The sequence below is a fragment of the Drosophila simulans genome, chromosome X, assembly GCF_016746395.2.
Source record: "Drosophila simulans strain w501 chromosome X, Prin_Dsim_3.1, whole genome shotgun sequence".
NCBI classification, from domain to species: Eukaryota; Metazoa; Arthropoda; class Insecta; order Diptera; family Drosophilidae; genus Drosophila; species Drosophila simulans.
Genome location: NC_052525.2, coordinates 16,884,295 through 16,894,701, shown reverse-complemented (window position 1 = coordinate 16,894,701; position 10,407 = coordinate 16,884,295). Strand labels below are relative to the sequence as shown.

General features: G+C 46.5%; 1 protein-coding gene across 1 annotated transcript; it reads left to right on the top strand.

Annotated features, from left to right (window-relative positions):
- The first annotated feature begins 44 nt into the window (after positions 1–44).
- Positions 45–8,348, top strand: LOC6726291 (probable ATP-dependent RNA helicase CG8611). Its single transcript, XM_016174108.3, has 5 exons — positions 45–228; positions 286–2,264; positions 2,325–2,752; positions 7,053–7,242; positions 7,483–8,348. Exons 1-5 carry the CDS (start codon positions 169–171, stop codon positions 7,742–7,744), a joined length of 2,919 nt encoding a protein of 972 aa, XP_016039782.1. The 5' UTR covers positions 45–168; the 3' UTR covers positions 7,745–8,348.
- Positions 8,349–10,407: the final 2,059 nt, after the last annotated feature.

Here is a 10,407-nt window from a genome sequence, read left to right as displayed (position 1 = left end):
GCAGCGCTGTGCACTTTTCCATGGGTAGCACTGGCTAACAGCTGAAACAGCTCTTAGTCGCTGTGAGTGGCAAACGAAGAAGAAGAGACGCGCACGTTTTATTCAAGTCGTTGTTATTTACAAAAGTTTCGCGATTCTTCTTTGGTTGCGAGCATCAAATGTGCCAAAATGGTGGAAAATATATCACTGAATGTTACTGTGAAGCCGTCGGCTCGAAAAAATCAACAGGTTAGTGGCTATGGCTAAGTTATTCAAGTGGCGTTTTACATATTATTTTGATTTCAGATGTCGCCCGCCCAATCGGTTAAAAAACGTGCACAGAAATCCCAGGATTTCGACTTTCAATTCAATGTGGACAAGCCCAAAGTCAAGGCAATCGTTGTGCGAAAAAGAGCGCCTCCTTCAAAAGTGGAATCTACAAGTTCATCAGTTTCCAATGCCACGAAATCATCAACGCCTTCAGTTTCCTCCAGCAAATCCGCACTTCACACTCTTGCAGCTTCCTCCAAAGCAACTGCTTCCAACGATGATCTTATGTTCAATGTTAGCCCAACGAAACCATCTGCTAAGAGCGTTTTAGGCGACGATTTCATGCTAAATGTGACCACAAAGCCGGCGGTCGCCCAGAAAGCCAAGCCCAAAATCACGCGAGCCGAAAGATTGGGCAAGAAACAGAAGCAGGGAAAGCCACTGACGAAGCTCAGCGAGGAGCAGCTGACGCGGGCGCTGAAAAGCCACAAAAAGCCAAAAAATCCAAATCAATTACCCACGCCCGGTGACCTTTTCCGCGCTCAACTGGAGGAGGAGAGGCGGCAAAAGAGTCGTGAAGAGGGAGGAGCGGATCAGGAAGCCAGCGCAGATGAGAAGGATGCGAAGGACAGCTCAGGAGGGGGATTTCCGAGGGGAAAACCGAGTTCTGTCGGTAAACAGTCCCAAAAGTCATCAGATATTGAGGAATCCGGCGAAGAATCTGCAACATCCGATAAGGAACCAGATGAATCCACTGAACAATCCCCTGCACAAGGAGGGGAACCCAAACAAACCACGAAGAAACCACCGAAAGCCGAGGAAACCTCGTCCACCAACCGTTTTCGCACCAAGAAGATCGGCCTCTTCGACCAAAGCGACGTGGAGGCACTCAAGCAACTGGGCCAAAGAGCGGTGAAGCCCGTCAAGGAGACTATCTTTACAGGATCTAAAATATCCACCTTGGGACTGCATCCTCATGCTGTGAAGAACCTGGAGGACCTGCTTAGCATTCGAGAGCTAACTAGCGTGCAGCAGAAGACCATCCCCCAAGTGCTCCAGGGCAAGGATGTGCTCGTACGTTCGCAGACGGGCTCGGGAAAGACCCTGGCATATGCTCTACCCTTGGTGGAACTGCTGCAGAAGCAGCAGCCCCGGATTAAGCGAACCGATGGCGTGCTGGCCCTGGTGATTGTACCCACCAGGGAGCTAGTGATGCAGACATACGAACTCATCCAGAAGCTGGTCAAGCCGTACACATGGATAGTGCCCGGTTCATTGCTAGGTGGCGAGAGCAGGAAAAGCGAGAAGGCCAGGCTAAGAAAGGGAATCAACATACTGATAGGCACACCTGGTCGTCTGGTGGATCACCTGCTGCACACGGCCTCCTTCAAGCTGACCAAACTGCAGTTCCTCATACTGGACGAAGCAGATCGCCTGCTGGAGCTGGGCTACGAACGCGATGTCAAGCAGCTGGTAGAGGCCATTGACAAGCAGCGTGCGGAGTGCGAGAACAAGGATCTTCCCCAGCTGCAAAGAATGCTGCTGAGTGCCACTTTGACCTCACAGGTCCAACAGCTGGCCGGCTTGACCCTCAAGGATCCCCTGTACATAGACAACAGCGACGAAGCGGCGAGTGCGGCGCTGAAGAGCAAAGATGGCTATCAAAAGGAGACCATAGAAGCCTTGCTAGAGGTGGACGACGGACTGGGCGAGTACCAGGAGGATGTGACGGGTGTGCTGAGTATTCCCGAGAACCTGCAGCTCAGCTATGTGGTGGTGCCGCCCAAACTACGTCTAGTGGCCCTGTCTTCGCTGCTGGCCAAGGAAGTGGACGCCAGTCCCAAGCAGTTCAAGGCAATTGTGTTCATGAGCACCACGGAGATGGTGAACTTCCATCACGACATGCTGAACGAAGCGTTGACCAGGCGAGTTCTCGACGAGGATGACGAGCAGGAGAAAGGCGATTCGGATGACGACGGCGATATACCTTTACTCCAGGGTCTGCGTTTCTTCAAGTGAGTTGCTTTGATGTTTTGTAATGAATTGCACCTCCTAAGTGCTTGTACCTCCCACAGACTACATGGCTCCATGACGCAGACGGAACGGCAGGGGGTTTTTCGTGGATTCCGCGATTGCGCCAGCTGCGTCCTGCTGGCCACCGATGTGGTGGGTCGTGGCATCGATGTTCCCGACATAAAACTGGTGGTGCAGTATACGCCGCCGCAAACCACCGCCGATTTTGTTCACCGCGTGGGTCGAACGGCTCGAGCGGGCCGAAAGGGCAGAGCCGTGCTCTTCCTGGCGCCCAGCGAGGCCCAGTTCGTGCGGCATCTGGAGAAAAAGCGCATCCGCATCCAGCAAGGCGACATGTACGCCTACCTGCAGACCCTGCTGCCCAAGGACGATGAGGCCAGGACGGTGCAGGAGGCGGCCTCCAATCTGCAGCACAAGTTCCAGACGCTGCTCGAGGATGATCGCGAACTGCATGACAAGTCCTGCAAAGGTAGGTTCCTCTATTAGGGCTACACTCCTGCTATAAAACATCTTTCACTTAAATTCCTTTTTAAAGCTGTGAATTTCTAATGAATCTGAGTATAGAATGTGTATCTTTTGAGTCGCTTTAACTGATTTTCACCTCGTTAATGGTGACTGCAATCAATACCAATTAATCGTACCATTACCACAACAAGGCTGTCCGATTTTTCTTATTCAGAATATACGGAGAACCCCTACATATCCCGTGGCATTGGACGAGTTCCCATGGCACTTACTTTTCCAATTGCCCCAACTCCTATATCCCTGGACAAACTAGCAATTTAATCCTTTCACCAAAGAACATTAACTTTGTAATTACGATTTTTTACAACACTCGGGTGGCTGAATACAAAAAAGGCACCAAGCCAAACACACAAACTCTCGGCTATTTTTCCAATTATAAGTTGGAAGCCCGGGCCACGCCCCCGCTCTTTTGACCGCCCCCAGACGGGCGCAGTTATCATCCACGGGGCAGCGCGCGTTAAAAACACAAAAATTATTTCATATTTGAAGTTAATTTCGATTGCGTGTCAAATGAATCCCCCACTTCCGCTCCGTTCTGTTCGCTCCTTCGACGACCTCCAACCACTCAACCACCCAACCACCCTGCCCAACACCACCCCCTCTCGACCACCAACCCCCTGGCCGGCCACCACCTTCGTCCGTCATCGCGGCAAGTGACCACCAGCGACTTCTTTCATCGCCCGATCCTTTTTTCTGCCTTCATTTATTTCCCATTTTATTTTATTTGCTTTTCAAAACGCGAGTGGGGGAGCTACCCATTAAAAGTAGTAAAAGAGGTATATTATATCACGATATGTTTTGCCCTATCTAGTAAGAATACAATCAATAACTAAGCTGCTGCTTTCACAAATATTTCTTAAATAATAAACTATTTATTTTAATAATCACTGAGAATGACAGTCCACGTAGTGACGAATCGCACCAAGAGGGTTGTACCTTTGCACACTTCTTTATACATATATAAGTAATGAAAATCTACTGTAATTGTTCGATCATAACGAGAAAACTATAGGCAGTATGGGACTTATATAGACCCTTAAGATTTATGAGGTTCAAAAGGAAAAGCGGTGAATGTAAAAATTTATAAAAATTCAGACGGATGGGGCTGTTTTATAAAAATATCGCAACTTTACGTTTACACAGTGCATTGTTCCTAATAATACTTTTACAAGGTATCTCCATGTCTGCCAGCTATGCATTTGTCTACTATTCTGCTGAAAATGTAATTGCAGCGTTGAAAAGGCTGGAAAAAAGTTAATTAGATGTTACCAAGGCGCGTTTGAAGGGTTGAGTTGAATCCAGACGATGTTTTTCCCCATTTTCCTGCGATTGAAACATAAAGGACTCATAAAAGCGAGCGGCAGGCGAGTGGAAACGATTCTAATCGAAAAGAGGCACCCAAAATGAATCATGAATGGAGAAAAGGCACCCAAAAAACCAGGCAATGCGAATGGGGGGGATCCTTTGATGGCTGAGATGGCGACTGCGACTCGAAACAGGAAACGGAAACTGAGCGAAATATCGCAAAACAATGGCAAAACAGCAAGATAAATAAAGGATGAAGGATATATAAATACACACACATACATTCATATAGGCGAGAACGAGAGTCGGTCAAAATGGCAACGCAAATTGCACTTAAGCGCCGAGTCAAGCGTCAAGACAGGAAGCCACTTGGCAAAACTTAAGAGCGGAGCAGCCAAAATGCCCGAAAGAGACGCCATTAGGCGGAGCGAAAGAGACAGGGCGATACATCCGGATTCGGAGTGGGCAGGGGAAAGGGTCCTGCTGGAGGATGCAGTTTTCTACTGCTGCTGCTCTGCTGCGTCCAATCAAAAAGCCATTAAAAAGTATTACGCTTGAACAAAACTGTACAAAGCAGCAGATAAAAGGCAGCCAGAGAGGGACGGCAAGTGTGGGTGGGGTGGTGTGCGAAAGAGACGGGCAGTGGAGAGACAAACAAGCTGGGAAAGAGAGGGAAGAACATCTGCGACTTGCATTGCATCGGTAATTGAAACAATTTTCAACTTGGAATTCACTTTTTGTCTTCAGACTTCAGGCTTTTTAAAGTTACAGTAGTTCGTGCTACAGTGCGTTTCGCAGATGTAAGACAATGGTAAATGGTAAAGAACAGGGAATGTGAAATGTTCTCCAAGGGAAGAAGATTATATATTCCAAAATCTTCTGACTATACTTAAATTATTCTGGATTCAATAATTGAAGCCTATTTATTGAGGTCTTCAATCAATGATAGGGATAATGCGTTTTGAAGCCACCTAAAATGTAATGTATATTTCAAAATAACCACATTGTCCGATATATCTTTCGCGAAAAACATCTGTTTTTCAAACGCAGGATAATCCGCTGACATGCACGCTGATCCTCATAGTTCCCCTTTGACTTACAATCATTTTTTGGCGTATTTAATGGCATATTTTCACTGCCTTGGTCCATTGGCCCATTGTTTGCCATTATCCCGCTGAATGGAAAGAGTTCTGTTAATGCCTTTCAAAACTAAGCCCCTGATGACCCATAAGTCCCCCGCTTTAGGGCGACACCCCCGATTAGTGGGTATCGAGTGAGGAAATCCCATCGAGAACCCTTCGTCTGGGGGTTGCGAAGTGGCAATGGTAATGGACTGGCAATGGGTGGACTGAAAAACAATCACAACAATTTGCCACGCCTACACAAACCGCATGGACACGCGCTGAAGAAACCACCACAAAATCCGGAGGAGGAACACCCACTCCCACCCACAGCCAGAGAAGACCAAAAACCACCGAGACAATGGCATGAAAAGCCATTTTGTGTGGCTTCTGCGGTGGATTCCGCACTCTCTACTCCTCCTCGAAACTTCTTTCCACGAAATGACATTTATTTTATTCGCCACTTCCGGCTGGCAGACGTCTCTAAACATCCGCTGCCGTCATACTTTTTGTTTGCCTAATGTCTGCCACTTGGCCGTAATCGCATTTGCGGCAATTAAGCCAGAACCAGAAAGCCCAGGGCTTGACTTCGAGACTTTGGTCCTTTGGTGCTTTGCTCCCCAAAAAAGGACACTCGCCACTATGAACTGAACTGAACTGAATTGAAAAGCGGGATGCAGAAAGCACTGCTGCGAGTTAATTGCCGGGGCAGGAACGTCTTTGCATCCATCTCTGCTGGGCTTGCCACTCCTCATCCCTGTCCTCCATCAGTGCTTCCTGTTTTTCTGGGATCTGGAGTTCGTTCCGGAGACATCCTGCCGTCGTCCAGTGGCTGGAGGATTCGGTGTGTGTGGCCGGGATGTGCGGCTCTTCGGTAGTCAATTACGAACTCCTGGGAACGGAAGGGCGACTAGTTTATTAAAGCTTATTTAGCGGCGTACAGTGTGATGAATTATGCAGACACAGTTGGTTGGAGAGCTGTGTTATATGAAAACGTAACATTTAATTTAAAACATGATTTCAATTCCAATTTTCAAGTCAGGAGGGAAAACAACTTTTGTTTAGGATTTTATTTGCAATATATAATAGATGGATTAGCACTTGGTTTTTCTGATTTTTTACCATACGTATATTATATTATTTTTTTTCTTGATATATATGAAGACAAAAGTTGAGGCACTTTCTGCTGACACTCATTACGTATCCTTGGAAAGGACTCGACTCTCCCCGCAACTCGCACTCGCATCTGTCTGGTTTCGTTTCGTTATGTTTGGAAAGTGTTTTCTTTGGGCATTTGCATTGCATTTCTCATTTCACTTCGCATCGCATCACATCGGATCGGATCGGTTCGCATTTACATATCCCACTCCGCCGGGTGGCGAGATGCTTATCGGGGTAACAATTGCGGTCCTGAGTGGCTGCTCCGCTCAACTGCTGCTCCGTTGGTAATTTGATATCATTGTTGTATAATTTGGAATTGCCTGGCATAAGTGCTGCGTAATTAGCAAGGACATGCCCACAACAGCGAACCACAAGCGTGTACACTTTGTTCCCGCACCACATACGTACTCGTATGTGTGGCATGGTTACTCCGGTGAGCACAATGCCCGGGTCTATTGTGGATGTGGTTGCGATGTGAAATCCTTTGCTGACACTGCTCATTTGTCATTTTAACAAATTTATTTTGTAATGAATGCGGCTCACTCAGAACATGCACACACACACATCGCTCAGCACTTAAGCCAAGACATCAATTAATTCTAAAGGCATTAACATTAACATCTCCGCCCTCTTCCTTTTGCTCTTCCCCGTCCGCAGCCTTTGTGTCCTGGATGAAGTTCTACTCGACGTTTCCCAAGGAGCTGAAGCCCATCTTCAACGTGCGCATCGCCCACATGGGCCACTTCGCCAAGAGCTTCGCCCTCAAGGAGGCGCCCTCAAAGTTCGCCGCCAAGCACGCCGCCCCCAAGGCGGCCCCGCCCACCAACCGACTGACCTACACGGAGAGGTATGTATAATGGATATAGATTCTCAGACTATTCATAAATTTAAAGATCAGTGGAAAACGTTAATAAATACTTGTATTAGAAAGTATAACAAGCAGATTGAGCTATGATCGCATGAAGATCAAGATTCTAAAGGTCCTTAGCGATAATTAATCTCAAATCTTAAGAGATACTAACCAATGTACAAAAGACTTACAAATGTGTATTAGTAATGGTTTCATTTGTTTAAATTAATTTTGCAGAGATCCCGAGAAGATCCAGGCCGAGAAGCGGGCCAAGCGGCGATTCACGACGACGGTCAGCGGGGAGGTGCGGCAGCTGCAGATGCGGGACGGAGGAGCGCAGAAACCAGGAGCCCCACCATCCAAGGGTGGCTTCATGGGCGGCGGAGTAGGACGCAGCAGCTTCATGAAGAGCCTGGGCAAATCGAGGGCGCTGAATATGTCCGAGTTCGACAGCGGACTGCCACCGGAGGGAGCCGCCAAGCGACGCAAGCAGTCGTAGGAGAAGCCACTGGGATGGGAGGAGAACGTAGAGCACTTGGAGGACTCGGAGGACTTGGTGGGGAATTTCGACCAGCAGGCGGAGGAGGGCAGTGCGGTCCGGATGGAGTTCTGAGCACTTTGCGGCACTTTATGCGCGCCATTTTGCCTGTCCGCTGTGCCTGCTCAAGCATTTAATCGAAAAGAAAATTGCTCCATATATATTATATATATGTATAGTCGAGTAGAAATCTAAGAAATCCCAAGGAGATGCGCTCATAAAAGTTTCATTTTTCTCAACTTTTAAGCCCGGACGTCCTGCGGGAAAAGTTGTGACCGCCTGCCAGCATATTTTAAGCTTCCTTTCCATTTTTTCCCACTGATTTTCCCACATTTTTTTTTTTACTTTTTGTTTTTTGATTACTCGCCGTAATATGTTCGTTCATTTTTTGTGTGGAAAATATTAGAAATCCATTTTCCGCTCACTGCAGATTCATTCAGTTTTGAAAATGTCACCAACGACGGCGGGGGGTCAGAGGTCGGCACGTGTTGCCTTTTTATGCAACTGAAGCGCATAATTCGTTGGACAAGGCATAAATAAATATCGGATACATATAAACACTGTACAAACGCTTTTCTCTTCATTTCCCGGCCAGGACACGTGGCCGAAACGCGGCTGCGGGGGCGGACGTATTATGGCCCTTAATCGCCGCCCCTCGGCGGCAATCAAAGGACCCTAATTAGACGCTCAGCGATTGATTTTTAATTAGGCCACTGGCCCACGCCCCCGTCTACATGTCACTCAAAGTCAAAGTCAATCAAGCATGAACCGCTCGACCGCAGTCGATTCCTAATTACGTGCGAGTGTCAACATATGAAATAATATTTTGGTATAAATGCGTCCATTAAAGGGAAACCCTCGCTTCTAGGAGCCACTCATGAATGGGGAAAGTTGAGTTGGGGCACACTTTGGTCGAGGACTTGTGGTCGTGCTTTTCCGGAATTGTAAGTATGGTAATGGTAATATCTTAAAAAGGAAATGTATTTTTAGGCGTATTTGATTTATATGCATCAATCGGAAATTACGGAGATTGTTAAGCTGATGCTTTGGCTGTTTAATCCAATTTTGCCAAGCTATAAAGAAAATAACCTTTGAAAATATTACAGTTTTTCCAAAAGTCATCTTAAAAAATGTTCCTGACAAATGTGTTAAAAAGAGATATAACACAATTACTAATTAAGTTGTATTAACAATTAAGCCTAGTTGTGAAGACAACACCCCTTCGAAAATATAGAATTTCTGCAAAAGTCGTTCTTCTGAATTACCCTTAAAAACAGTTTTCTTTAACCAAAACATGTGGCTGCAATTTGAAAACATTCTTAATAGTCGGCTTGAGTTCCTTTTAAAACCATTAAGTTAATATAATTAGGCGGGAATTACTCCGCTCTGATCACCAAACGCGATTGGCGTCCACTTAACGCTAACCAATCGCGTAACGAAACCAATACTTTGGAGAACCAAACCGACAACTAGCACGAATAATTGTCACTTAGCAGGGGGCAATCCTACCACCCCATTCACCATCCCCGAATGTCCATGGAAAAGGCCCCATTTTCAGCTCCACCCCGTTGTCAACGCCATGGGCCACATTAGGGCATTCCTTTTTAGCCGAACGGACAAAAAATGCTGACAGCTGTTTTGGGTCGTACTTGCTGACGGCAAACTCCTCCCATCCGTGTACTTTTTATTTCAATAAAAGCGAGCTGGAAAAGTGGAAAAGCGGGGGAGGGGCGGGGGTAAAAGGAGAGCGAAAGAAAAACATGCAACATTTGCACCTGACCAACCAACAATGGGCATTGTTAGTGCGCCACTACAACTTTATTACCGCACCCAGTGGACGACGCAAGCCATTCGATCGAGTGGAGGATTTTAATTTACCCTAATGCGTCTATAATTCGAGCCATTAGTGCAATCACATTAGCAATTTTCCACGGCCAACCCTTTTTGGCCGGACGACGAGAGGGTGGCAAACAGCCACTTTCCATTTCGCCGTCGCAGAGATCCTGGCAGCAGGATTTGATCCAATTAGATCGGTCCTAATCACACATGCGAACACTGGGCTTAAATCAATCGAAGGCTCAATCGAAGGGGATTACCAACAGATGTTGGCCGTTGGCCAATTTGCGGGGTAAAATGTTGAGGGCTTACTTCATTTGCTACTAAATGCAGTTAACAATTAAATATTGTGTATTTTTAGTAGTAAGAAAATGTAGCCATTTGAAATACTTATGGCAAGTTTAAGAGAAATGAAAATATATAAATTTATTATTTTATATTTATTATTTACATATAATATTATATGGGAATATTATGTTCCTTCATCTGCAATCCACTCCTGCTTCTGTTGTACGCATTCTGGGCATCCTGGCGTTCAACCCGTAAGGTAAACCATCTCATACTCATTTTTACCCATCGTCGCCCCGCGTTAAAAACCAATTAATTTCGACGCTCAACTGGGGCGATATTTTGTGGGTACTGAAAGATCATCTGTCATCGGTGGGATCTCGCCGGGATCTACGGGATGTGACCTTCCATCGATGCAACTGCACTGTGGCGGCCAGAAAAGAGTCCCTAATTGTTTGCATTTGTGTTGCAATTTAGCTGAAATCGCGCCTCTTGGCCAA